This window comes from Kwoniella shivajii, chromosome 1, assembly GCF_035658355.1.
Source record: "Kwoniella shivajii chromosome 1, complete sequence".
Taxonomy (NCBI): Eukaryota; Fungi; Basidiomycota; class Tremellomycetes; order Tremellales; family Cryptococcaceae; genus Kwoniella; species Kwoniella shivajii.
In genome coordinates this window covers 2,083,567-2,110,977 of record NC_085908.1, presented here as the reverse complement: position 1 = coordinate 2,110,977, position 27,411 = coordinate 2,083,567, and the positions used below count along the sequence as shown (strand labels likewise).

At 42.5% G+C, this 27,411-nt stretch overlaps 8 protein-coding genes across 8 annotated transcripts; 4 read left to right on the top strand and 4 right to left on the bottom strand.

Annotated features, from left to right (window-relative positions):
* Window positions 1-2,676: 2,676 nt before the first annotated feature.
* IL334_000794 (uncharacterized protein) lies at window positions 2,677-4,580 on the top strand (the record flags this gene model as incomplete). Its single annotated transcript, XM_062932558.1, has 9 exons — window positions 2,677-2,790; window positions 2,905-3,059; window positions 3,136-3,240; window positions 3,329-3,502; window positions 3,619-3,832; window positions 3,919-4,001; window positions 4,084-4,266; window positions 4,329-4,447; window positions 4,519-4,580. 9 exons carry the CDS (start codon window positions 2,677-2,679, stop codon window positions 4,578-4,580), a joined length of 1,209 nt encoding a protein of 402 aa, XP_062788609.1.
* Window positions 4,581-4,797: 217 nt separating this feature from the next.
* IL334_000793 (guanylate kinase) lies at window positions 4,798-5,769 on the bottom strand (the record flags this gene model as incomplete). Its single annotated transcript, XM_062932557.1, has 3 exons — window positions 4,798-5,191; window positions 5,351-5,574; window positions 5,728-5,769. The coding sequence occupies 3 exons, from the start codon at window positions 5,767-5,769 to the stop codon at window positions 4,798-4,800; spliced, it is 660 nt and encodes a 219-aa protein (XP_062788608.1).
* Window positions 5,770-6,255: 486 nt separating this feature from the next.
* IL334_000792 (uncharacterized protein) lies at window positions 6,256-9,284 on the top strand (the record flags this gene model as incomplete). The annotated part of the gene is made up of 7 exons (XM_062932556.1): window positions 6,256-6,820; window positions 6,931-7,190; window positions 7,294-7,566; window positions 7,628-7,666; window positions 7,728-7,823; window positions 7,884-8,114; window positions 8,202-9,284. The coding sequence occupies 7 exons, from the start codon at window positions 6,256-6,258 to the stop codon at window positions 9,282-9,284; spliced, it is 2,547 nt and encodes an 848-aa protein (XP_062788607.1).
* Window positions 9,285-10,012: 728 nt separating this feature from the next.
* On the bottom strand, window positions 10,013-12,273 carry IL334_000791 (uncharacterized protein; the record flags this gene model as incomplete). The annotated part of the gene is made up of 7 exons (XM_062932555.1): window positions 10,013-10,155; window positions 10,220-10,319; window positions 10,460-10,759; window positions 10,847-11,600; window positions 11,679-11,744; window positions 11,813-11,932; window positions 12,041-12,273. The coding sequence occupies 7 exons, from the start codon at window positions 12,271-12,273 to the stop codon at window positions 10,013-10,015; spliced, it is 1,716 nt and encodes a 571-aa protein (XP_062788606.1).
* A 1,877-nt stretch (window positions 12,274-14,150) lies between these two features.
* Window positions 14,151-16,406, bottom strand: IL334_000790 (uncharacterized protein; the record flags this gene model as incomplete). The annotated part of the gene is made up of 14 exons (XM_062932554.1): window positions 14,151-14,333; window positions 14,396-14,511; window positions 14,597-14,687; window positions 14,750-14,820; window positions 14,883-14,942; window positions 15,000-15,102; window positions 15,168-15,184; window positions 15,246-15,316; window positions 15,374-15,443; window positions 15,509-15,653; window positions 15,742-15,986; window positions 16,047-16,105; window positions 16,158-16,311; window positions 16,373-16,406. 14 exons carry the CDS (start codon window positions 16,404-16,406, stop codon window positions 14,151-14,153), a joined length of 1,419 nt encoding a protein of 472 aa, XP_062788605.1.
* A 925-nt stretch (window positions 16,407-17,331) lies between these two features.
* On the top strand, window positions 17,332-19,574 carry IL334_000789 (uncharacterized protein; the record flags this gene model as incomplete). Its single annotated transcript, XM_062932553.1, has 14 exons — window positions 17,332-17,576; window positions 17,649-17,656; window positions 17,729-17,761; window positions 17,970-17,986; window positions 18,054-18,165; window positions 18,241-18,253; window positions 18,318-18,360; window positions 18,427-18,564; window positions 18,641-18,807; window positions 18,921-19,051; window positions 19,114-19,135; window positions 19,220-19,256; window positions 19,334-19,438; window positions 19,536-19,574. 14 exons carry the CDS (start codon window positions 17,332-17,334, stop codon window positions 19,572-19,574), a joined length of 1,110 nt encoding a protein of 369 aa, XP_062788604.1.
* A 358-nt stretch (window positions 19,575-19,932) lies between these two features.
* Window positions 19,933-22,247, bottom strand: IL334_000788 (uncharacterized protein; the record flags this gene model as incomplete). The annotated part of the gene is made up of 16 exons (XM_062932552.1): window positions 19,933-19,994; window positions 20,058-20,063; window positions 20,145-20,167; window positions 20,228-20,279; window positions 20,340-20,411; window positions 20,474-20,603; window positions 20,677-20,783; window positions 20,856-20,948; window positions 21,019-21,130; window positions 21,189-21,216; window positions 21,348-21,546; window positions 21,613-21,703; window positions 21,767-21,835; window positions 21,896-21,960; window positions 22,026-22,067; window positions 22,145-22,247. The coding sequence occupies 16 exons, from the start codon at window positions 22,245-22,247 to the stop codon at window positions 19,933-19,935; spliced, it is 1,254 nt and encodes a 417-aa protein (XP_062788603.1).
* A 594-nt stretch (window positions 22,248-22,841) lies between these two features.
* On the top strand, window positions 22,842-27,160 carry IL334_000787 (uncharacterized protein; the record flags this gene model as incomplete). Its single annotated transcript, XM_062932551.1, has 19 exons — window positions 22,842-22,974; window positions 23,040-23,111; window positions 23,172-23,359; window positions 23,412-23,557; window positions 23,634-23,727; window positions 23,781-23,878; window positions 23,932-24,092; window positions 24,149-24,391; window positions 24,452-24,717; window positions 24,776-25,169; window positions 25,232-25,383; window positions 25,451-25,691; window positions 25,770-25,933; window positions 25,989-26,083; window positions 26,142-26,287; window positions 26,352-26,558; window positions 26,634-26,753; window positions 26,824-26,960; window positions 27,044-27,160. 19 exons carry the CDS (start codon window positions 22,842-22,844, stop codon window positions 27,158-27,160), a joined length of 3,174 nt encoding a protein of 1,057 aa, XP_062788602.1.
* Window positions 27,161-27,411: the final 251 nt, after the last annotated feature.

The window sequence follows — 27,411 nt, the reverse complement described above, 5'->3', positions numbered from 1 at the left end:
GATGCTGTATCGTTACACAGTCTGGATAATCTATGTCGTGGGGAAACACAGGGGGTCAGCTTGGTACTTATAAAAGATTCTTCTATTCGAAGGAGAACGACATTGACAACAGAGCTCCAGCGATAAGGTCAGAAACGGAGATACAGGTGCGACAGGGTATAATTGAGAAAGACTAGAATCCTTGCGTTCGAGCGCAAGCACAAGAACATTATAATCCCGTTGCAAGCACGTCCTTGGCTCTCTGTCCAACATCTGAGTAAACGCAGATGCGGAGACATGAACGCTCATCCGTACAAGAACGCCACCCTCACAAAATCCGTCTATAAACCAATCAACAAACAGCAGCCTCGCCGGTTATCGACAATGATTATTAGGTATATTCCGGACAAAATATCCGTTGGAACAATGAATCTTGAAGGGAAGATACATGAGGATGCGGTGCATGAAGTGAACGAGATCAGACACAAGATGTGCGAAGGTGGCTTGATCCGGAGCCAGATCAATCCTCTTACAAGTGGATAGATACTGATCTTACGGAGAGGTAAGAGGGAGAGTAGGTAGAGGATGTTTAAATAGTTATCACTCACCCGGTTTATCGAGAAAGGATGATTGACCTGCTTTGGTTTCCCTTGATCCAGATGATGTTATCGCTTGATTTGATGATGGAAAGAGAGTTAAATATATCCTTCAGTTGGTTGATCGCTTTCCCCCTTTCTAAAGTGTAATGTCAGGAGAGAGTCTCGTCTTATCTGTTGTGTTGATTGCGAAGGGGATGTTGGATGACTTATTTGGAGAGGTTGAGATAGATGGAAAAGTATGCAAAAAAGCGGGATAAGTGTTTAGGAGGTTGCGGTTGAATGAGAATGAATTGGGATGGAATTGGGATTGTTGTGAAAGAGAGGGAGAGGCCATTCGAAAATACCACAAAAGGAGAAAAATCAAAAACTCGCGTGATTGAAATGCTCTTTCGGTTGATTGACGGTTTTGTATTGTTTTTGTATTGGGTATTAGAAAAGGACACATCCAAGTGAACATGCCATTCTACTGGAGCTTTAAAGACTGTTTGTAATGATGATTAGAAAAGCGCTTTGACCCTTTGACCCGCACCTAAGATGAAACTGCAGTTATTGTCAGGAACAAGGGGGATTAATCTTTTTTTGTTCCCGTTCATAATCACAAACGCTTTGAGGCAAGATGAACGAATAAACGGCCTTTCCGGAAATTAATACAACGTGGCAACAATTATTCAATCAAGCACAGTCACAATTTGGATGAACGTGGCAGTTTGATGCATTCAAGATTGGCTGGTTCCATCTGGATCCTTATGAATCCTATGTCTGACGCAAGGATGAGGGGGGATCTTCAATCTCACCTCCGAGAAGTCAAATCGATCGGTCTTTACCGTCTTCTCCCTTCCTTCCGAATTCCTCTATGCCCTTCCTCGAACACATCGGACTCTTGAGAGAGTATTCTGTCCATTGATAGAAGAATTGGTGCACTGGTCTGGCTGCTTAGTCTGGCCTCCAACCTTCATCTGATGTACTCTACCAAAAGAATCTGCAGGAGACGACTGCTATAGGTGTAAAACTGGAGTGATGTTAATTCCGAAAAAGCATGGTAAAACGGGGGAAACGGGTGAACGTATCCTGGAAGCTTTTCGCTCATCCTTCGTCATCGTCATGCTTACGCGTTGTCTCGAAGGTACAGAAGGTCAGAGAGTAGCTAAAATCTTACAGACACTCATCTGTGGATTATCTTCAAATGTCATTTCTTGCTACGAGAACCTTAGGTATCCAGGACATTGTATGCAGTTTGTTACCAGGAAAAACTGATGGGAGACCAAATAAGGACGGAGACCACTTGTCATTTGAGCCGCGGTTTTGAGATGCCAAGCTAAAAGGCGTTGTTGTGCAAGCAGAGTCTGTATTATATTAACCTGAAAAGACTGGGGTAGGTTGTTAAGGTATATGTAGAGATCTGGATGAGACTGAAAGAGATTGAAGCTAGAAGAGATATACCGCAGAAGAGAGAAGTAGTTGTACGAAATGACGCTCGGCGGCGAAGAAATGTCTTATCTACCCAATTTTGAAACTTTGGAAGCCTTATTAAACCAAAAACTCAATATAGAGTCTTATACAGCCAAAAAGCTTATTTCACGACTGATTTGACCATTTACAGGGTTATTCATTCGGATGGGATCGACCTACACCGACTCATGAAGATCTACCCATTACTGCCGTCGCAACTACCGCCCAAACAACCGGTTCCTCTGGAAGTATTGACAATTCTGCCAAAGCTCGTCTGTTTTGCGTAAATCAAGTGAAAGCGATAGCAGCTCCCCTTTCAATAAGCGTTTCAGCTGCAGTATGGTTACTGTAGAATATAGATACTATTATAAATCTGTATGACTTAAATGTAGCTGAATATCCCATATTACATTCATCTGTGACTGTTAAACCGTTACTCCCGGAAGCGTTGCCCTGTAGGTAGGCGGAATGCAGCCTATTTTGATGGTGGCAATATGAGAGATGGAGATCAAGGTTAATCTCCGGGATCATCCGGATTTCTGCGGCATCATCTTTGTCCTCGGTTCATGTTTTGATTATCTTGATATTTCTGAGACTACTAAAGACATTGAATACCTTCTCATCATACCAAATAACGGGTCAAGGCAATATGACAGAGACGACACAATTGACATCACCTGAAGCTGGTCCTTCCACTTCTTCACCCTCAGAAGGGTCCAAAAAACAACCTGTAGTCATCATCTGTATAGGTATGGCAGGATCCGTAAGTTATGTCGCTAATTCCCTCCCTCCACCATTCCAGCTTCCCAACTCTCTTCATCCCGATGTTTTTCACTCGTAGACTAGTCATACTGATGATATTAATCGGATAACAAAGGGTAAAACGACATTTATGCAAAGATTAAATTCGCATTTACATTCACGTAAAACTCCACCTTATATACTAAATCTAGATCCTGCTGTATCGCATATGCCTTATTCAGCAAATATAGATATAAGAGATACGGTAGATTACAAAGAGGTCATGAAGCAGTAAGCCAACTTCTCGTAAACGAGCACGTCTTAAATCAAATTGCGAGTGTTCAGCTGATTGACTTCCTGACAAAAGATACAACTTAGGTCCAAATGGTGGTATCCTCACTGCGCTGAACCTGTTCACAACTAAATTTGATCAAGTGTTGGGATATGTTGAGAAACGAGCGGAAGATGTTGAGTGAGTTAGAGTTTTTCTGCTATCCCATAGTCTTCACTACGGCCTCACGCTGAGCTCTTCTGAACGCTTATAATACCTGCTCTTCTAGCTACATCTTAGTGGATACGCCGGGTCAAATAGAAATCTTCACTTGGTCGGCTTCAGGAGCTATTATAACGGATGCTATAGCATCATCATTACCTACAGTAGTAGCGTATATCGTCGATACTCCAAGAACGACTGCTCCTGCTACTTTCATGAGTAACATGTTATATGCTTGTTCGTGAGTATATTCCCGTTTCGCACAGTCAGAATGAGTTTCTCGCTACCTTTTTGAGAGCAACTCATATCCCTCACCTGCGATCGACGCTGATTGTATGCGTTTTTATAACTTCATAGGATATTATACAAAACACGATTACCATTTATAATAGTGTTCAACAAAACAGATATTCAACCTCATGATTTCGCTATTGACTGGATGAAAGACTTTGAAGCTTATCAAGCCGCCTTGAATGACAGTTCAAGGAATGAACATGGTGAAAGTAGTTATATGAACAGCTTGATGAGCAGTATGTGTTTAGTCTTGGAAGAGTTTTATAACAATTTGAGGGTGAGTCAATCTGTTATCAAACTAATTAGAAGGAATGGACTGAGCAAATAGGGTACAATGCTGATCTAAAATTAAATGCTCCATAGGCTGTAGGAGTTAGTGCAATGACGGGAGAAGGGATGAGATCGTTTTTCGATGCTGTCGAGGAGGCAAGGAAGGAGTACGAGACGTGAGTGTATCTCCTTCCACTTGGTTCGTATGTATACTCAAAACGAGATCAAAAGCTGATTGTCAAAATCCTCCATCAATAGCGACTACAAACCTGAACTTGACCGTTTAGCAGCTGAACGAGCTGCCAAATCAGACGCAGATAAGAAAGCTCAATTGGAGAGGTTGATGAAAGATATGAACGTGTCCGATTCTGGACCTTCACGTAGGAGAGCCGGTGGTGACAATCCTTTTGGACCTCATCCAGTGAACGAGAGAGAGGATAGGTGAGTAGACAGAAACCTGATTCTTCAGATTACCTCATGCTGACGTCGATTGTTTACCGTAGATATTATGATGAAGAGGGCGAGGAGGAAGTTGACGAGGAAGAGCAGGATGCTATCAGAAGGCAAGAGGAAGAAGAGGAAGAAGCTGCCGATGCTCAAGAACTGGGTAGACTTGATGTTGGTGAGTGACGTCTCATAGCTTCTGAAGGATTGTTCCTCTTCCCGGATCAAGCTGAAACATGTCTCGTGTAGACGAGCCTGAGATTGGAGGGATGCCTCGCAGTGGACCTAATGGAGGAAGAGGAGAGGCTTAGCCTCGACCCACATGAGGGGACGTGTAGTGTCAGGATAAAAGTATGAAGTGATTTTCAAGCTTCAATGGTATATCCTCATGCATATATGATATATATCTTGATATCGAAGGCAATAGCTATATTAAGTCGCAATCAATCAACTGTCCATCAAAGCTCGGCTGATGATGACAGCTCATGCTCCTCGTCTCCCAAATACCAAGTCGTCATAAGAAGCAGGTTATTCTAATTCTTTTACATCGAATTCAGGTAATTTGTCACCGCAATCTTTCCAACCTTGATAACCCATAGCTACTTTTTCCAACTTATCGCCTGCGATCTTTAAATCCTCATTAACGATATAAACGTCATGTTTACCTTGTAACGCATATTCGATTTCTGCCTTTGCGGCATCTAACCTTTTCCTTATACTTGCATCTGTCTCTGTACCACGTCCACTTAATCTAGCTTTCAAAGTTTCAATTGAGGGAGGAGCCAAGAACAAGTAGACTGGATCTAAAGGTGGTGTTTGCAATGACGCCTTGGATCGTAATTGTAATACACCTTGTAATTCGATATCAAGGATACATCGTCGAGGATATAATGCGGTTAAAGCGGCAAAAGTAGTTCCGTAACTACAGTGACCAGAGCGGGGAAAGGAGGGAGAGATTTGGAGATTTGGAGTGCGTTCATTTACATAACGATTGAAAAGATTGATGGAGCAGTCAAAATTGAGATTAGCGCCTCTCACTGAATACTTTTTGATTCATGCTCCGTAACATAGGCGAACTTACCAATTACCACCAAACTCAGCCCATTCCAGGAACTCTCCATTACCTACTCTTTCCATGAATTCATCCCTGGTCACGAAGTGATATTGTTTGCCATTCTCTTCACCAGATCTAGGATTTCTCGTTGTATGAGAGACTGAAAATCCGAATTGTCCAGGATGATCGGCGAATAATTTGGTTAACAGTGTTGATTTACCAGTTCCAGATGGTCCACAAACGACTAATGGCTGAAAGACGAAAATCGAAAGATGATCAGGGAAATTATCGATTAATGAGAAGAGTGATTGAAGCAATCAATTTTATGGATTTTTGTTTCATAGGATCAGCAGACATGTCAGATGTGTTACAGATACCCCATTAGACTCCTGCTCACTACTCACCCTATTGAGGACTTCCGAGTTGATAGGTTGAGCTTGAGACATCATATGTGCGAATCGATTTGAGCTGAGGGCTTTGCAGACACTTGGATCTGATCTTCTGATTCCTGATCTCACAATCGGTCTGAAGCAAGTTGACAGGAAAATGGTGAAAGGATATCAAGCGGTCTATGCGGTTGTGATATTCGCATTCATGCCTTTTTTCAACAACAAACCTCTCCAGGTATACAAGTCAAAAAAAGAAGAGAGAGAGAGGTTGGGTTCAAAGCGCGTCTCTTCGTCGCCTGTAGGAAAACAAAAGTGCCACACTCGATGTATAACTTATATACTTTGCTCACATATACTCCGACTAATGAAATAACCCCCCTTTTTCTTCATCTTTTCCACTCATGGGACAATGGGTTTCTTCCATTTTTAGCACGCCTACCACCATCATCATCGTCCTCTCTTTTCATCACCTACCTACTTCTTACCTTACCCTTTTCCCATACACCCCCTCCACTTGACTGGTCCACCCATCCTGTCATCATCATGGAAGACCACACTTTTGACCTCGAAGATGATGTGACACAACATGGTCACGGTCAATCGTCTCAGCATGACCATGGAGGTCAACATGGACATGATGATGATGTGAATCATATCGTAGCAGCCGAAGCTGTTTTAGCCTCTTTAAGAGAAGTCATCAACGGTCCTAATCCACCTCCAAGTCATGTTCAATCTCAACTGAATAATGATCAAAATCAACATGCTGGACTATCAGCTAGTACAGCAACAGTACAACAAAACTCTCAAACACTAAACAATTTTGGTCAACCCACTTCTACCATAACCGAAGAAACATCATCCACTACACCTTCACTACCTCAGCCCAATCCAGTGATACCAATCATCGAGAAAGGCCTAACATCACTCATCGAACAGATAGCATCGAATCGAAATATCTTGGATGAGTTGAACAGTCCTAATGCAATCCAGAACTTGGCGAAGAACCTCAAAGCTCTAGGTGAAGGTAATAAAAAAGAATTAGATATCATTGAGGACATCAAAGAACGACTCAAAGCAACTGAGAATGGAAATGGCCTCATCAGTGCTTGTACGTGACTTAGCTTCTGCTAACCTTGACCCCTTTTTGGCCCCTTCGAATAGACTGGGATATACACTACGAAATACGCTAATTTCCATCGATTGATTTATTGATGTCAGATCTGGATCCTGAAGTATCACCTTTCGTCCTTAGAACAGAATATGAATCAATGAAATCTCGTTACAACGCTTTGTTGGTATCTTCAAAGTCTACAGGAGGAAAGAAGGAGAAGAAAGGTAAAGCAGTAAAGCATCAACCGAGTGAGAACCAACCGACAAGTGAACCTCAGGCGGAACAACCTCGTAAAGAGGCCGAGAATGGACAGAATAGTCAGCTGGGAGGATTGGAAGGTAGGAAGAAGAGAAGTATTAGGGTGGAGGTGAGTTCTTAGATTGAGTCTTAATCTGTCTCCTCCGTCACTGAGCCTTTACTGTCTTGGTTGCTCCTTCAGACTGGTATTGACACCGTTGTTGTACATTTAGCACCTCATTCATCAAATGGCCAATCGGAGATTAGGAGTCGCATATCCAGTAGCAAATTTCATGTCAAATGGAACGAGAGACCTACCGGATCCGACTTCCATACCTCCTAAAGCAGAAGAATCAGTGAACGGAGTAGACGAGTTTCGGCCGGATTTCCGAGCAGATGTAGCTGCTCCGGGAGTCAGAGCTTTCGTAGATCAAGTGATAGAAGACTGCGTTGAATCTTGGCAAGTATCGCTGGGTGATGATGAACCGGAAGTTGACAGGGAGAGAGTGAGTCTTTCGAAACCTTGTATGCCGGTATCATTTCCATTGACCGTTTGTCTTCTTTTAGATTACTGCTGCTGTCAACATATACTGGGCTAGACTATGCGTAAGTTTGCCCGTCAGGTTAAGCTTGCATATTGAATAATCTGCTGAAGCGATATTGTCAGAAACGATACGATGAGCAACAACATCGTGAACGAGGCGAACTCCATCGAGATGAACTTTCTAGAAGGAAACAGAATACATATCGTCGTCAACAATCGGTAAGCGGACTTGTTGTGATTCTGACAGCGGTGAAGCTTACCTGGTCTCCCTTGTTTCAGCTTCTTGCACGTCGGTTTGCAGCCTTCGATTCATCCCCTCTCAACGTTTGCAAATTAAGGGCTCTATATCGTACCCTTCTCACGATAGACTTCGCCGCTCCCACCACGGATTCACCTGATCCGAAAAGAGAATACACGGAAGAAGAGTGGAAAGCATATCGCAAATTGACTTGTGGAGAGAGAGCGTCCGAGGCTCACGAGGTCATTGATCAGTTCTGGTTAAGTCCTATGGTGAGTACAGTAGCGGTTTTGACTGTATTTTAGGCCATAATCTGGATCTGGATATTGACATTGACTTTTACAACGTATACTTTTCAGGCTCGCCAATTGCTCACTATTCTCGACGTCTATTCGGCAGACATGAATGCTCGAGCACGAAAGAAGGGTCGACCCAAGCAACCCAATCCAACCTTCCACCTTCCCTTTCATCTATGGGAACGATCGACTCTCCCTTTACTCAGACCGAAAGACGCTTCTGGCTTACCTGTATCTGGTGCACCAGGCATTGTGTTGTACAAATTCCACGTTGATGAGAAGGTACAACAGGAAAATACTGAATGGGCAAAAGGTTTATATGATAATCCACCTATCCCAGATGATGACTCAAATCTACCAAATTTATCCGATGTGATGTCCATGGGAATATACGCTTCACTTAAACCATTACTCAAAGAAGCCAAGGAGAAAGCGAATCCCAGGATTTTGAGCAAAGAGGAAGTTGAAGACATCAACAATAAAGAAATATCAACCGAAGAACCTATGGAACTTGATCAATCAATATTAGATCCAGCCACTTTGAGCATTGGTGTTGGATTAGGTGAAGGAACTAACAACAACAATAGTGACTACGCAACATTGTTAGCTTTGAATCGATTGACTGCGGCGGCGAATCCAGGAGGAGATGAAACTCCAAATTCATCATCCAATACAAGTCCAGTACCACTACCTCAAACTCCAGGATCAACATCAACGTCAAATGCGATCAACAACCTGGCCAATCCATTCTCGCACTCAACCAGCAATCCCTTGGCTGGCCTGAGTGGTATTACTGAACACGTACTTGGACCGTCATTTGGATCTTCCATAAGAGCTAGAAAATTAGGTAAAAGATCCGTATCTGAATTCCCAGGTGGAGCAGCTACACCTGTACCTAAGAGAATCAAGAAAGATTTGTCGTCAAACAATTTAGGTTCACCGTCAAACTCGATCAATAATACCAATTCTATAATCGCGGATGAGTTCGTTCAAGAACACAATGAACACGAATTGAACGATATAAACTCGGATATACTTCAACACCATCAAGAACAACAACAACAACAAGATGAAGATGATGAAGACGAAGATAATGTGGTTAATGAAGAAGTTCAAGGTGATGCTGATTTCTTAAATGCTTTGTAATTTGTAATTTATAAATTATAAATTTGAGGAGATTCATACAGAAATTTCTGAATTATGTTCAATTTAAGGTTGTTTTCTCATTTCTTCTAAGTCGGGATGCGTGTAAGACGTAGCGAGTGAATGACAAGTGATGGTGCAACCCTTGTTCTTGAACAAAGTAAAGATGGGTCGTGCGACATGCCAGGATATGATCTGTGCCGTATGCCTGTTATTCAGTTTTGGTGGGTCAGAAAGCCGTATCAAAAGCAGATTATCATATTCCAGCAGTACTGGAAGTCACAGTAGAAGCAATTATGATATATGGGTCCGAAATGCATGACTAGCTAGCTCGAAAAGAACATATAAACCAGTTGATACACCGTAAGGGTAGCCGTACATATCTCGAATACCACATATCATAGATAAGATTATATTTGTTTGATTTTCCAAAGAGATAGATACGATACGATACGATACGATACGATACGATACGATACGATACGATACGATACGACAAGATTATAATAGGGTTATTTTGATTTTAGGATGAGGAGATATTCGAAGTAAAAAAAAAAACTTGTTTTTTTCGGTGGTGTAGTAGTAATTGAATCAATAAAAAACCGGTTGAATCCATATATCAGAAAAGTAAGAGAGGGGAGTGAGTAGTAGAGTAGAGTAGAGTAAGTCAAAAGAGATAATGATAAGATGGATGGATGCTACTTGTAGATTACGCTTTTGGTGGCGGAAATCTAGAACATTTGCCTATCCCTCATTTCGACGGGTAAAAACACCATCATCAATGCAGCTACCCAAATTCCACCTGCACCCAACCACAAGATACCTCCAGATCCTGAAGCGAGATACTTCTGACCTGCGAAGGGAGCGACGATACCTAGTTTGTTTGTGATTTTATAAGCTTACTTGTGTATTTAAAATTAAGATAAAACAACACTTACCTGCTAATCTACCTAAACAAGATAACATTCCTGAAGCACTTCCTCGATAGGCTGTATCGAATAATTCGGGCGCAGAAGCGTATAATACTGCGTTGAAATACTACGATTTCGAAATATATTAGCCTTTGATCTGATGAGGAAAGAATGACAGAATAGATTCAACGTAGACAGATAGAGAAAGGAGTAAAGGTGAATGGAGTGATGAAAGCCTTTCACGGTAGATCAAATCGTGCCACTCACAGTTTGCATGATATATTCAAAAGCGTTTAATCCGACGTATCCAGCTGTAGTCTTGACTTGTGTGTACATGGCCATCGCTAAACCTTGACAGATAGCTGAGAAGACCAGGGACCATTTTCTGCCGACAAGAGGAAGTTGTATGGAGAACAAAGCAATTACAGCACCGATGATACCTGGAAGATAGATGTAGACGTATTCTCTGTATGTGTCTGTGACTGTTGTTTGACCATTTGAGACATTGTTTCGAAGGAGAATAAGTGGTAAGAAAGCTCCAGCCAAATTGAATGACCAATAATCTCCCTGAGATAATGACATTTGTATTAGTCAATTTATTCGTTGTAAACCTTTATTACAAAGGAATAAATAAAAGGTTTTGAGAGAACACACCATGTATGCAACTGCGAGTAAACAAAAGATGAACAGTTGAAGTTTGTTCAAGAAAAGACCTTTCAAGCTCTTGAAATTTCTAAAGAACCTCTTTACTACATTTGCGGCTTTGGCATTGGGAGCAGCAGTAGTTTCAGTTGAATACGTTGAAGAAGCTTGATCGATTTCAGCGAAATGTTGAACGGTCAAAGTGGGTGGAGGAGCTCTATTGAATTTTGCTATTTTATGTAAATTTTCAATGGCTTCCGCTTCTCTTCCTCTTGCCAATAAGAATTTTGGTGATTCGTGGAAAGGGAAGATGAAATATCGTACAAAGAAGATGACTAAAGTGACACCACCTAACACGATTGAATTATATCTCCAACCCATATTGGATGATACGGTACAACATGCCGCACCTGGAGCTAAAGTTGGATCGTGACATGATAACAAATCAGTTGCACATCTGTATTTGGCCGCTGTGGCATATGCTATTCCGGATGCAAAGACCACTCCGACAGGTTGCCACAAACTTAATAAAGCGACCAAGTATCTTCTTCTTTGAGGTAGGAATTCCAATGCGATGGTAGCGTCAATTGGGATATTTCCACCTAATCCAATAGATGCCAAGAAATAAATTCCACAGATAGCTCCATAGTTGTATTTGGGCGCAGCCAGAAGTAATCCGAACACTGAACAAATCAGACATGTCAAGTTGAATGCCCATTTTCGTCCAATGATGTCGACCAAGAGACCGAAACCAAGAGCTCCAAGACTGCGCATGATCCCAGTTATTCGATTAGTCACCAATCCTGCTGTGAAAGGGTGATGAAGAAATCATGTCATAACTCACGCAAGACCAGCATTGGCACAAGAGAAGATGATACCTTGTTGTCCAGGTGGAACGCCCATCTCTTGACTGCAGGCAATTGTCAGATCAAAGAACGTCCTGTTGTCGGATAGAAGGGATCCGGAATTGGAGCTCACTAGATGGCAGACGAAGCAAGACCGACACCTTGAGCCCAAGCTAAATCAAGGAAATAACCAAAACCACATAACATCCAAATACAAAATTGGTATCTTCCAAAACCAAATTGATCGATCTCACTGATAATATCCGGAAATGAATATCAGCTCTGACGGCACGGCAACTGGGAAGCACTGTGCACCCCGCAAGGAGAACAAAGTCGAATTGAGTCGGATGAGAGCACTTACGCATTGATCAAAGCTGCTTTTTTCTCAAATGTACTAAGAGGGTTCGCAGCTGTTCCTTTAAGGATATCTGCAAAGTTGAGATCACCTCTTCCATCTATAACTGGTACATCACTTTGGACGATTGCTGCTTTCTCTTCCTGTCCAACAGGACCCCTGGCGTATGCAGGTGGAGGATTATCTGTTATTACACCTTCTGAACCAAAAGTTCTATTGGCTTCAACTTTGGTAGACATCTTTATCTATCAACCTATTTACGATACCAATCAGCATCGGGCTAAACTTTCCAACTGTATATATTTTCAGTCAGCTTTACGACTCACTCTGGATATGTGTCTAAATTTCCCAAAAAGCACCTAAACTAGCAGATCAAGCGAATTTATAGAACGGCAAAGACAGATTTGAGATTTCGATATTGACAAATTATTCTGTAGGCTTTATTTATTGATATATAAAAAGTTGACTTGCGAACAGCGATCGAGACACTCTTTTTCTCTTCCTCATCATGATTACTACGACTTATATAAAGATTGTTTATCAAGATTCCAGGTCAAAATCCAAAAAAGGAAACTCTATTGAAGATCGCTCACTCACTCGCTACGGTAATGCAAAATGAGATATCGTCATAAACACTTAGGGACCATCCGAAGTGGGAATAGGTTAGTTTTGAAAACTTGCACGCTCTCTCTTTCCTTCTTTCCTTCCTCTCCTTACTCATGTGAAGCCCGCTCACAGGACATTTGACCAAACTTATGGGAAATATATAAATCCTTTTTCATAGTGAGTACGTGTGGGAAGTTCAACGGAAAGCAGGCACCAGAACCAAGACATACTCTTTGCTCATCATTTGCCAAAGAGAGCAGTGAGAGTGAGGGTTTGATCAATAAATAATTAAGATTTCACATCATCCAAGGAAAATTGTTTTCCTATTATTGAATTACCCGCTATCGATAAAAATATCGGTTTGTTAACTCATGTCAAATGATCTCATGATGATTTGAACGATCGGCGATCTTTTACCGGTTACATACAAATCGAAATATCATTCACCCATCGGGTAGGTAGGTAACCCACGATGTTCGTATGTAACGTTATAGGATCCCATGTGCTCAATTGGAAGGGTGAGATCATCATCATCTTGGCGTACTAAACTTTCTTTTGCGATGAGAACTGGGCTACGAATGGGTAGTAATGTTTTCATGAAAGCCTCCTTTGCTCACGCCAAAGCTTACTGCAATCTCTACAATTGACAACAAGTGCGCTAAAACAAGTTATATATAACTACGTCTCAACCCGATGGATAACTTATTCAGATCGATGATCATCTTGACAGTTCATTTCTCCTGAAAATCCAGAAGGGAAAACCACAAAGGGATAAGCATGTACGCCTTTTACAAACAGGAATCAGAGGAAAAGGATCAACATTCCAAATTGCCCTCTTTCACATTTGGAATACCATGTTTTAGTCATCATGCTCGCCCAGAAGCCAAATAACTCTTTTATAACGAGATATGACAGGAATGACAACCCCCATGCTTTCATGATGCCTTGCCTCTCCTCTCGTCAGCAGCAAAGGTGAGTGACAATATTGAAAAGTTGGACCCCCTGAATGACGCCCCTCACGGGATTCCCGTAAACCGTACGAGTAAAGCGGTTCATATCACTGCGAGACCGGCTTGATCGGCATAAACGCCTAACCGAAATCTCAAAAGATCGGTCCGGATCGCATCGTTGTCCGTGACATAAGCGGAATTTACCTCATTTTCCCAATATCTGTGAAAGGATGTCGCTGACGATCTCATGAAAGGTCCCAAACCCGTCTATCACCCCATCTCTTAATGCTTTTGCTGAAGTCAGGATGACGATTACTTTTAAGACTATAGAGTACATTTTCGACTTTCTCTTCCGCTGCAACTCCGAACACTCCGGGGACCTGAGCATATTGCATATGTCATAACACCAGCTGACATATCAAAGGAATGTACAAAATACGATTAATACTCTCGTGATGTATTCGTACATCTTATACATATATATCTTCGTTACAATTCGTCATGTCATGACGAGATAGACAGTTATTACATCACGAGTAGACCACCAAAGATACTCATTTTTACACTTTCGGTTTTACTTTGAAAAACTTATCTAACCCACCAATTGATTGTTTAGGATCTATGATCTTTCCTTTAACTTTTTTAGGTGAAGGTGAAGATGGCGAAGAACCGTTATTTTCTGATTTCACCGTTGTTCCAGGTTGTGGAACTCCCATTTCTTCCAATAATAAATTATATTCTGCCTAAACAGATGTGACAAACGATCCCATTAGCCATAGCCATGAATTAGGTCGAAGTAACTCACTTTTGCTATTATACCTCCTGTAGCTTCTTTGTGTCCTCTAGCATAATCACCTCCCACCCTTTCTCTGAATCCTGGTATATTGTCCGCGTATTCGTTCAGTAACGCGATGAGATTCGCTATTCATACATATACACACGATGATCACATCAGCCTTATGTCGTGTTGCAACTGCGGCTGCAATATCCTCGGAGTACAACTCACGCTGTTGACCTTCTGGTAATGATCGAAGATTGGATGCTATCCTACATGAGAAAGAGACCTTTTGATCTGCGTGAAAACCTGTATTTGCGCACTACAACAAATACAATCAGCTCAGCTCATTCTCGGTTCATCTATACCACAAGCCAAACTCACCATGACCATAAGCAATTTACTACTTTTCCTTCCTAGAGTGCCAGACCAACGAGTAGCAATAACCGGGTGAACTAAATTTCGTTATATCAGCTTACTCGATCCTTGTACGTTGATGAATCACGCGAATACTCACTTTGAAATGCAGTATGTATGGTACAAACAGCGACTCTACCATCTTTCGAGAATCTCGGCGCTGAAAAAAGTATATTTAAGTCCAAGCAAGAGAGGTGGAAATAAAAACTTGACCAACGTGTTCTAGCCCATTTGGCAGTCTCATCTCCCACATCCATTTTACATAGTTTCAGGAATGCGTTTGAAGCTAAATCCCAGGGAGTTTTGGAATTTAACATAATCTGACATCATCACAAACTGTCAATTTTCGTGTTCAAGTCAAATTGTAATTCAGTAAAAGACTTACATCCCACGCTTTTGGAACTGTGGATCGAGATCTTCAGCTTTACAAGATACGGATCTAAGGGAGATAGAAATAACTCGCCATTATATTCGGCTGTTCGACGAGGAGCATTGACTCCCGAGACAGCTTCGCTGAATGATTTTGAGCCCAATCTACGAACCACCTGTCAGCAAGACTGGAAATAGCAATTCGAAGTCACGACTGCTTACTTTTTAAATACCGATCCCAGCTCAGAAGGCCATGGCCCAGTCCCCCATTTAGGAACCGACGTTCCCAAGTCTATCGGTCAAGTATCCCTAATGAGCACACAAGGATTGGATGGAAAATGCAAAATGGCCTCATACCTCCTATTACTCCTACAACAGCTCTCCAAGCTTCTTCCTCGTGCACTTTGGGATGTAAATCCCTCAGCAGTAGATAGGTCAACAATGCTGCTGTGGCTATCGGAGATGATCTACATGCGGTGAGGACCTGTGATCCTTCGGGCCACTATTAAAGGGATCGAGATAAGCTCAGATTTCCTGTACATTCGTCTTATGTTGTTTGCGTAACTCAAAGACCAAGATGCAGAGCTCACCTCGTCAGACATGTGATGATCCACTACCAGAACTCTCTTACCCTTTTGATTCGGGAGAGGAGGTACTATAGATCTTCCTGGTCTACTACCTTGATCTAAAACGACTACCTTTTCCGCGCCTGATGAATCCATAAGATTTCGCTCAAAATCGGAATGAACGTTATTTCCTTTCGTAAGATGGTGGACTGATATTAGCGATGGAGGATGATTCATGTGAATCAAAGTTTGATACAGTATAGTTCCAGCTATAAATCAATAGCCAAATCATCAGCATGAGTCCAGATCTTGTCAATTGCTACACATACCTGACAATCCATCTGCATCTTTATCTGGTACGATCAATACAGAACGCTTATTACTGACTCTGTGCATCTGATCAGCCAACACCGTATCGGTGAATTACGAAAAGTGCATACATATCCCTTATGAAGTCTCTTGCTTCCTCCATGGCATGAGCAGGTGCTGGCCAATCATTCCATTGCGGACCGTATTCCCTCGCCGCGTGAGATAGGGTGGACACTTCTTTCAAGGGAGAAGTCGATGATCGCCTTCGTCTTTTCGGTGGACTATCTGTAGTGCATCTGGTATGAGTTTCGACTCTTCTAAAGTGAACATGCAGATAGGGGCTCACTGAGGTTGTCGGTGGAAGCTTCTCTTTTGACCATTTGGAACAAGAATAACCGGTAGATCGGGACCGGTCTTAGCTGAAAGCGAGTGATGAAAATCGTGGAACTTGCGAATATATGCGCTCAAGACGAAGTAGAGAACTGTGGAGCGCAAATGGGACTTGGTCAAAGATATACCTGAATTGCTTTTGAGCTAGATGTCGTGCTGGTTGTTGATACGAGATGGATGAATGAATGAATGATCAAAACATTGATCAAACCGAAAATAAAGTGCGACCATGATGTCATCACATGGGGTCATCCGTTTCAGGTCCCGATCAACGAGGGGTTTATTATTTTCGTATGCCTTTAATGCCTTGAAGTGGGGGGAGGGACCGTGCTTTTTCTTTGATATCTCTCAAACAATCGAGAAAAAGGTGCAAGGGCCTCTCTCAGTATCTCCGGACTTCGGGTCAAGTATAATACACACACACACACAAAGGGACCGTGCATCGATCATAGCACAGGGTAAACACGGCATTGATCATCAATATGAAACACTGATTCTCCCCCTTTCTCATCCTCCTTTTCTCCATCAAAAGAAGTGGACATTTGACTCGACTGTTGACATGAAATGAACGCGGTATTTGTTTACCTTGTTTGTCCTTGTCACTGTCCCCCCGATGACGAGACGCACGCGCCCTTTCCTCGCTGTGAGATCCATCTCACCCCACCTTTCATACTGAAACTTCGACGGGTAGACATGAGTGAAAGTGGGGCAGAAGCTTTTTGACATACTTCGACCTTCAAAACTTCTTCCGAAGAGAAAGGGCGCAGGTCATGGATTGCGACTCTTCTGCTGTTAGTTTGGTGCCATCATTAATGACATTGAGCTATATATACATAAATATCAGAGCATAGCTGCCATACTTTCCCTCAAGCTTTTATAATCGTCATACAGAACTCCAGATGAGAATCCTGTAAGATGGATAAAGTCAATCATGCTCAAGGAATTGATGAGGCTTCCCTTCAACACCCACAATTGCCACCGAAACAAACGAGAGGGCACCCATTGCCAACCGACAATGGAGCTGCCCATCCCAATAGTAATGCAATCCCAATGACCGATAATGGACATAACGGGCACTCAGATGACGGTATGAGTGTACCTCCCAGTCCCACTGGAACGTTCTCCACGTTCAGTATGACTAGCACGATGAACGACAGGGTGTGAGTGGACATTCCGGATACGAATGAGAGCTAGTGTAACGCCAGGGCTGAACGTGTACCGATCGCTCATAGATTCAGGGGTGAGCACAGTACTGGTCGAGTATAAATCAACCGAACAGGACTGTTTGTGTGCTGATCACAATTATATTTAGAAGATGGAGGGAGAAGGTTTCAAGCTCAAAATGGTAGGTCGTGCTGAAATATCAACAACGAGAGTTCTTTCAGTTAACATACCCTTGACCACAGACGATTACTCGGTACGTCGTCATCGATCTCATCACAGACAGCGATGCTCAAGACTGATCATTACGGTGATTTATTTATGCGAACCATAGCTACCGAACGGTAAGCTCCCTTTCGTTGAACGGGTCGTGCGCTAATCCAGCTGTCCAGACGAGCAAGAATTGCAGGTGAGCGACTCAACTACTTTGTCAAGCACAATTGAATTATCGGTGTTGACCGTTATATATATCGTAGCGATTGGAATGCCAACATCGAGCCTTTAAAGCTGTCCAAGCCGATCAAAATTACCTTGCACCGGTACATCGTAATCTATTCGATGGCGCTCGAGGACTGGATGTAGGTTGTGGTGAGTCCTGATCTCCCGTTTATGCTTCAGATATCGAGGGTAAGTGCAGCTAAATAAAACGACTATGTGATGCAGGCACTGGTATCTGGTAAGCTGTTTCCCAAAAGATGGAGTACTGCAGTTGTGCTGAACATTGTCTGCTGCTCTTACAGGACGATCGAGATGGCTCAAGAATTTCCCAGCGTCGAATGGGTCGTGAATATCATTTCGCACCCGAACGGGTTTCTCCCCTCTTGCAGACATACTGAATGTACAAAGTAGGGGACAGATTTGGCACCTGTACAAAGGGATAACGATCTACCTGAGAATCTGCATTTCGTCCAGAATGATATCACTCAAGGTCTACCTTTCCCAGATGAAAGTTTTGATTTGGTTCATTCAAGACTGATAGTGATGGGTGTGAGTATGATTCCCGTCGACCGAGTGGTTTTCTCGTACGTAACGAAAGCTGATTGTGTCGTGATTGAATGTAAAGATCCGTGATTGGAAATATATCGTCAATGAAATTTTGAGAGTATTGAAACATGGTGGTATGCTTCTGATGATCGAATGTGATTTCCCTTGGGGATTACCTGGTGTTCCTGAAGATGAATGGAAAGAGCGAGCTGGTGGACACTGCAGATTCTCAGATTACTTGAAAATGTAAGTAATTAGGCGGAGAACTATCGGTCCATTCTCAAGAATCACAACTATCAACACGTATATTTCGAAACAGATTGTTGTTGAGACTGGTTGATATCTTTCAATCACTATAGGGCAGTCGAAAATAGAGGATACGATTCTCAAGCTGCTTCAAGAACAATAGCCACTCTAATGAGAGCCAGTGGTAAAGTTATCGATGTAAATCAATTGGAAAGCTGTTTACCTCTTTGGGGTTGGTCAGACGGTTAGTGGTCATTCCCTTTGCGAGGTCGAGGAATGTCAGTTGACCCTGTCCATTTTTTCTAGATCCACATTGGAGAAAATCAGGGTACGTACTTCTCGTGGCCATGTTCCGATGTAGCGTAGAAGTGAAGCTAAATCATGAGTGATCTCTTGGATTCGTATGTGATAGCGAAATCATGAGGGCAGACGCAGAGGACATACCAAATGTTTGTTTCACTTCCTAAAGCCTCTTGACCCCAGATTCCAGATCTCAGCTGATCCTGTGAGCATTCAATTCACTTAGTCAGTGAAAATAGTCATTCAAGACGCTTGGGAAGTTCCTGAAAATCTATATCAAGAGATCAAACGTGGTTATCTAGCTGATTTAGGTAAACCCGGTGCGAATACTGTGAGTTCACCCTGTTCCTTTCCAATACAGCGCTCAGCCAGAGTTATTGGGGGATCGCTGACTTGGGACATTCTCATTGATTTGATCTTATTTGCAGGCAGTTCCAATCGTACATAATTTCGGATGGAAATTTTGAGGTCCAGTAACGGATAGATAGGGAAGGCTCATTGTCATCTTACAACATTAGTGTAGTGAGCAATCTGAATGGCGGATACAAGGTATTATATAACTATAATTGTCTTAATAATTAAGGAGTGACTTGTGCACAATTTTGATATGACGGAGAGAAACACGAAACGCGAGGATTATTTAAATACACACACACTTACTTTCCATATCATGATTCGATGTTTTGTATTAGTTCTTGTTTGACATACATAATGAAAGTACAAGAACAAAATGCATATAGTCGCCGAAACAACAAAGCTACAACTGAAGATATCTAACAAATCCAAAACGCTCTACACGAACCGAAGCACTTACGTGTCATCAAATCATGCAGGATAGAGTGCACTGAGATTTCTGGAGACTATCAACCGTTGAATTTGAGAAGTACCTATGAGAGCAATTGTCAGCTGGACTGTGCGATCCACGCCAAACTTTATACTTGAATGCTCACCCTCGTCTGATTTGAGGCAAGCGAGATGGCGAACGTCAGCTTTTCATATCACCGGCACATTCATTTGTATACAGTATGTATGCTTACAAAGTTCATAGATCTTGGCATCTCTATCAAATTAAGCGTGTCAGCTTGCGGACTATGATGTCTCAGAAGTGCCAGAAGCTCACCTGTATAGCTTTTCCATTGGCATCTCAGTATTGAATCCCGCTCCACCGTAAACTATCCAACGTCACGATCAGCGGGTATATCCTATCTATCATCAAGTCTAGATATACTAACCTTGTACACCTAAGTTTGCATTCTCGACAGCTGTCTTACTTGCGAAAGCTTTAGCCATCGAAGCGTAGAAAGCTATCAAGAGTCTATCAGCTTCATTACTCGCAACTTGGGCTCAAGAAGCTGGGGGAACGAACTATTCCTTTCACCGCAATCTTTCGCCCAAGCCGATCTCCAAACCAAACCTCTGGCAGCTTCTGCTCCAATAGCCATATCAGCCAACATGAAAGCTACGCCTTGATGGTTGATGATAGGTTGTCCCATTGTCTATAAATCCGAAAACCCACAAATCAGCTGAAGGGTTTCGGTCATAGCCTTATGAAGACATCTGATAGCATACCTTTCGTTCTTGAGCGTATCTGGTAGCTTCCTCCAAAGCTCTCTGGGCTAGACCTACAGCGGCAGCTGCAACGAGAGGACGAGTAATATCGAATGCTTTCATCGCAACTACATCCAACGTGGACATCAGCTCACAGGCAACAGTCGAAATGATCACAGAGGAGTTGAGTTCATACTTACTCTTGAATCCTTCTCCTGCTTTACCCAGCACGTTCTCTTCAGGTATAACAACATCTTGAAATGTTACCATCCGCGTGTCTGAACACCGTTGGCCTGAGGTAGACGAGGTTGTCAGCATTCACCCTACCGATGACATGCATATTCTAGTTCAGTCTGCGCTCACCCATGTTGATTTCCTTTTTACCTATGATTATGCCTTCGGAATCGGCATCGACTACAAAACCTGTCATACCTTTACTCGGTGGGGCGGAAGGATCTGTCACAGCAAGAACGAACTAATATTACACGGGATGTTAACGGTGTTATCGCACATTTTGGCTTGAAGCAACTTACAAACCAGTTGGCATGACCTGCATTCGTACTGTAAGATCCAAATCAGCTAGATCCTCATACTGTTCGAAGTTCCGATTGGAGATGCTTCGTCACTTACATCCTATATTGACAGCACAGATCAGCGATGTATATTAGACATTGCTGAACACAGGGACTTACCACATCTTACTTCCATTCAAAACCCACTTATCACCCTTCTTCTCTGCTTTAGTCTTGATTCCAGCGACATCACTTCCTGCTCCAGGTTCAGTAACGCAATATGCTGCCATTAAAGGTTCTTCGGTCATCCTTCCTAGATATTTCATTTTGGTCTCATGGGAAGCAGCGACAATCAACGGTGCTTCCGCTAGTCCATTCGCTGCAATCAAATTCACCAAAATCAGCTGCTTATCTTGGTTCTTGTTTTCGAAGATCTGAATCTGACCTTCCATGGCAGTCTGAATCCCTGAACATCCATACGACAACGATTCGGAAACTAATGCACATTCAAGTAAACCAAGTTCTGGTCCACCATACTATATCACCATCAAATCAGCTTCACCTCACGAGTCTTCTTCACAGCAAGCTGAGCTACTTACTGCTTCTGGAATATGAGTATTCAGTAATCCTAATGAATGAGCTTCTTTCAGGATCGGCCAAGGATATGCCTACCGCCACAATTCAAGCGATCAACGATGATATAGCTATGCTGGTAAGAAAAGACTTACCATCGATCGATCATACTCTGCAGCAACAGGTATGATCTTATCTCTGGTGAATGACTGAGCTAGTTCTGCAATGACATAGATATCTTGTTATGAGCTCCTACGCTTATCGGATCGCAGGTACACAGCTTACCTTGTATTCCACGTTGATCATCGTCCAAGCCGAAGTTGACAGCTACATTTGTAGTTGCAGACAGGCAGTCAGCTGAGCGCACATGGGTTGTCATCGACGAGACGGCTGACATGACTTACGTCCTGAGGATGATCGTACAGCAGCCATACCCCTTCGCGCCTGGGCGATACATGATCGTCTCGTCGTAAGTCGACGGAGAGGAAGTGAGGTTCTAACAGACATTGTGAACAGCTATCGTCACGATCGAAATAGGAATCACGCGAGATATTCGTCTAGATAGATAGCGATCTGTCGTCCACTCTTTGATTATGAACACCGTAAGAATATACAGACACTATCAAGATATATATCAATGAACAGAGTAGATGGAAGAGATTCCAATTGATTGCGGTAAGACATTTCTGGGCCATAACAAGCTGTCTTTTTTGTTATTTCTGTCGATTGTTTACCGGTTAAATACTCGACGACAAATAACCGGATGCGATCTTCGCTGCGCCTATCCGAGAGACCTGATTAAAATGGCTAGTTCTTAGGCGTGCCAGACGGGCCTTCGCAGGTGGTTTCTTTATCTTTCATGCCACGCGCTGGTGGAGGCTTGAATATTAATTATACTCGTAATTATTATTTATATGGTGAGTGTAGTTGGTCGAAGAGAAAGAGACGCGATTAACTCATCATCTCTTGATTTTTGACCTTCCAGATTTGTCATCCTTCATTCTTTCTCACCAGTATCACCAGCCATTACTGTACAAGTGCAACTGCGCCCAGCAGACCGAAGAGCGGGAACAGCAGAAATAAAACCACAAACAAGATCACATGATGGTCGAGCCGACCAACAAGAAACGAAAGCTCGAGCCGATCAACGGTCATGGTCAACCATCACTGGCAAAGCAAGAGAGTTTTTCTGCTGTACTAGAACAACTAGAAGCTGAAGAGGAAAGCTCGGGAGGTAAGCTAGGAATCTTGACCACTACTGAAATTCAGGATATAGCTGACAAACCACATAACCTATAGATAGCATCGAGACATCATCAGCATGGCCAAGACCCGCCGCCCCTCACCTCAATGTCAAAACCGATTCTATAGGTCAGTCAGTCGCTGTGCCAGCCTACTACATAACAACTGATACAATTGTGTGTGATGTAGCATTTCAGCAGATAGAACTTGAAGAAGCGACAGATCCGAAACATGGACCTACGATACGTCTTTTCGGTGTAAACCAAATGGGGAATTCCGTGTTGGCACATGTGCATGGGTTCAAGCCTTACTTTTACGTTGCTGCACCCCAAGGATTCCTGAATAAGGATCTAGAACCTCTAAAAGATAAGATCAACGTAAGTCAATTTGGCCATCGTTGCATGACCGGCGAAGCTGAATCCTACATAGCAAATGTTCTCTTCTTTCGGATTATGTGTGACGAATACTGCGATCTTCAATCGAAGGTCACTATGGGGCTACAGAGGAGATGAGAGTGTCCCGTTCATCAAAATCACTTGTGCTGATCCTAAGAATATATCGAAAGTAAAAGATGAGTATTCTTATGCTCTTCTTTGGAAGGCTCAGTCATGCTGATGATATCTTTTCGGTGTCTCCACGTGCCTTTGAAAGAGGTCAAATAGATTTCAATGGCTTGTTCGATACTGAACTTCTGACGTATGAGAGTAATATCGCTTATTCCTTGAGGTTCATGATTGATACCAAGGTGAGCTAACGAGTTGAGGCTGACCTGTGCAAGAATGCTGACATATTCTCTAGGTCGTTGGCATGAATTGGGTTGAAATCAAAGGAGGGAGATATGAGCTATTGGAGGGAAAAGATAAGAGGTCAAGGTGTCAAATCGAGGTATCATGCGAGTAAGTCAATCACCTGACAACACAACTTCCTTTCATAGCTGATACTTTCGTAGTTATAAAGACCTGTTATCGCATGCGCCTGAAGGAGATTGGCTCAAGATCGCGCCGCTAAGAGTCTTATCATTCGATATTGAATGTGCGGGTAGAAAAGGTATCTTCCCCGAAGCGCAAATAGATCCTGTCATTCAAATAGCAGCCATGGTTACAAGGCAAGGCATGTTTGCTGTCTCACAACGGTGGATATTCTCAGCTGACCAAAGTATTTGATAGGTGAAACGAAACCTTTCATTCGGAATGTTTTCACGTTGAACACTTGTGCACATATCGTTGGATCTCAAGTACTTGAATTTCGAGATGAAAAACAATTATTGATAGAGTGGAGGAAATTCGTCGAGACTGTAGATCCCGATATGATTATCGGTTACAACATTGTCAATTTCGATCTACCATATCTATTAGATCGAGCGAAAGCCTTGAAAGTACCTGAGTTTGCCTTCCTCGGTCGAATGCTAGGTGAGTACTAAAACGATCATCCGGATGTATCTCGCTTGACTGATTCGCGGATGTTCATAGGTATAAGATCCGAAGTGAAGGATACCCATTTCTCCTCAAAAGCATACGGTCAACGGGACTCGAAAGCTGTCAATATTGACGGTCGTCTTCAGCTTGATATCCTTCAAGTCATGCAAAGAGATTACAAGCTCCGAAGTTATACTCTTAACGCTGTTTGTGCTCAGTTCTTGGGAGAGCAGAAAGAGGATGTACATCATTCCATCATTACGGAGCTCCAAAACGGTACCGCTGACTCGAGAAGAAGGCTAGCGGTGTACTGTCTGAAGGTCAGCTTCAAAATCGACTCAAACTTCCGATTTCATCTTAGCTGACAAATTGTCATAGGATGCATACCTTCCACAAAGATTGATGGACAAGTTGATGTGTTTCGTCAATTACACTGAGATGGCACGTGTGACGGGTGTACCATTCAATTATCTACTTTCAAGAGGACAACAAATCAAAGTTATCTCGCAACTGTATCGGAGTGCTGGCGAGGCAGGATACATAATTCCAGCAATGAGAAGTGAAGGATCAGATGAACAATACGAAGGTGCAACTGTTATCGAACCTACGAAAGGTTATTATGATGTTCCTATCGCTACATTGGATTTCGCTTCGCTATATCCATCAATTATGATGGCTCATAATCTGTGTTACACTACTCTACTGGATAAAGCAACTATAGAAAGATTAAAATTGGTTGAAGGAAAAGATTACGTCCATACCCCTAATAATGGTGAGCGACGATGAGTCGCACTGGTCGCATGAGGGTAAAGCACTAACGAAATTTCGGTTCAGATTATTTCGCCACGACAAATAAACGTAAAGGACTGCTTCCAATCATCTTGGAGAATCTGTTAGGCGCTCGTAAAAAGGCTAAGCAAGATTTGAAAGTGGAAAAAGACCCTTTCAAACGCGCTGTGTTAGACGGTCGACAATTGGCATTGAAGGTAAGTTAATAGCAACCAAATTATCTACCTGAGAAGGGCTATTTGTTAATGACCTTCTTGACTATAGATTAGTGCAAACTCAGTCTATGGGTTTACTGGTGCAACAGTCGGTAAACTCCCTTGTTTGGCCATTTCGTCAAGTACCACAGCCTACGGAAGACAAATGATTGAAGCCACAAAGGTGGAAGTTGAATCTCAATATTGTATTGAGAAAGGTTACGATCATGATGCCAAAGTTATTTATGGTGATACAGATTCTGTGATGGTCAAATTTGGCTGTCCAGATCTAGAAACCGCAATGAGATTGGGTATGTCCTTCCTGTCAACCTGTATTAAGGCTCAATCTTCTGGCAATTTATTGCAAACTTGCTGACTACTTGATTTAGGTGCCGAAGCCGCCGAGTTAGTGTCAGGCAAATTCATCAAACCAATCAAGTTGGAATTCGAAAAAGTATATTTCCCATATCTGCTTATTAGTAAGAAGAGATATGCTGGATTATATTGGACTAAACCTGAAAAATACGACAAGATGGACACCAAGGGGATTGAGGTGAATTGGCAGTTCACATTGGCTTGACGATTACGTGCTAACATTCATGTCGTAGACCGTCCGAAGAGATAATTGCCGACTTGTTTCAACTGTCATTGAGACTTGCTTATTTAAGATGCTTATTGATCGGGACGTGAAAGGAGCTGAAGAGTAAGCTACTTTTCTGACACTGGCAACCATCGAAAAAAAGCTAACTCAAGATGCGTAGATACGTCAAGCAGACAATCTCAGATCTGCTGCAAAATAAGGTCGATATGTCTCAGCTGGTGATCACGAAAGCTCTGGCGAAGGCAGACTATGCAGCAAAGCAAGCTCACGTAGAATTAGCGGAAAGGATGAGAAAGCGAGACGCAGGTCAGCTATCGGCAATTTTTCGAATCTTAATCCCCAGCAAGCTGACAAATATTCCTCTGTGCAGGTTCCGCTCCATCGTTAGGTGATCGAGTAGCTTACGTGATCATCAAGGGAGTCAAAGGTGCAGCTGCATATGAGAAGTCTGAAGATCCATTGTATGTCCTAGAACATAACGTTCCCATAGATACGAGATATTACTTGGAAAATCAACTGTCAAAACCTCTCATGAGGATTTTCGAACCTATTTTAGGAGAAAAAGCCAACAGTTTATGTGAGTCATAAGGTATCAGTTCACGGTTATCGGTATGCGAAAACTTACGTGCTGATCATCGGGGACTATGCGCAGTGGCAGGAGATCATACAAGAACTATCCAGATCGCTACCCCTACAATAGGAGGATTAATGAAATTTGCAGTCAAAACAGTTACCTGTTTAGGATGCAAAACTCCTTTGAGAAGTAATAAAGGTAGGTCTCTATCTAGTCGTTTACCATGAAGTAGAAGAGTAATGATGCTAAGATTTGTTGCGTGCTACAGACGGAGCAGTATGTGTCAATTGTAGACCTAAATTACCTGAATTATATCAAAAGCAAGTGGTCCAAACCTCATCTCTACAAATCGATTTTGCGAGATTGTGGACTCAATGTCAACGGTGTCAAGGATCGTTACATCAGGTAAGCCAGCGTTTCGGATTCGCTGCTATTGGTCAGATGAAAATTGTTGCGGTCGAGCTGACACTGTTTTGATCATACCATAGGATGTCATTTGTACTTCGGCAGATTGTCCTATTTTCTACCGAAGAACAGCTAGACAGAAAGAAGTGGCAGTCGCTGTCACTCAGTTAGATAGGTTCGAGAAAGAGGCGTTTTGGTAGACCTTGTACACAGGATTAGCGTGAGCCAAGTCACGAAGCGCAATGGGATAGGACGTGAGGGAAGAGATAGTGGATTCTCGGCGGTGTTCTCGTTGTTCTTTTTCTTATCATAATCAGCAGTCATTTACTCATTCTCCCGGCGAAAAGTGTTGTATATCTTGCATTTATATTATACCCGCTACTTCATGTAGTGCATCAATGATCTACTCCACTTATGAATTTAATTGATTCATGATAGACATAGGATCCTA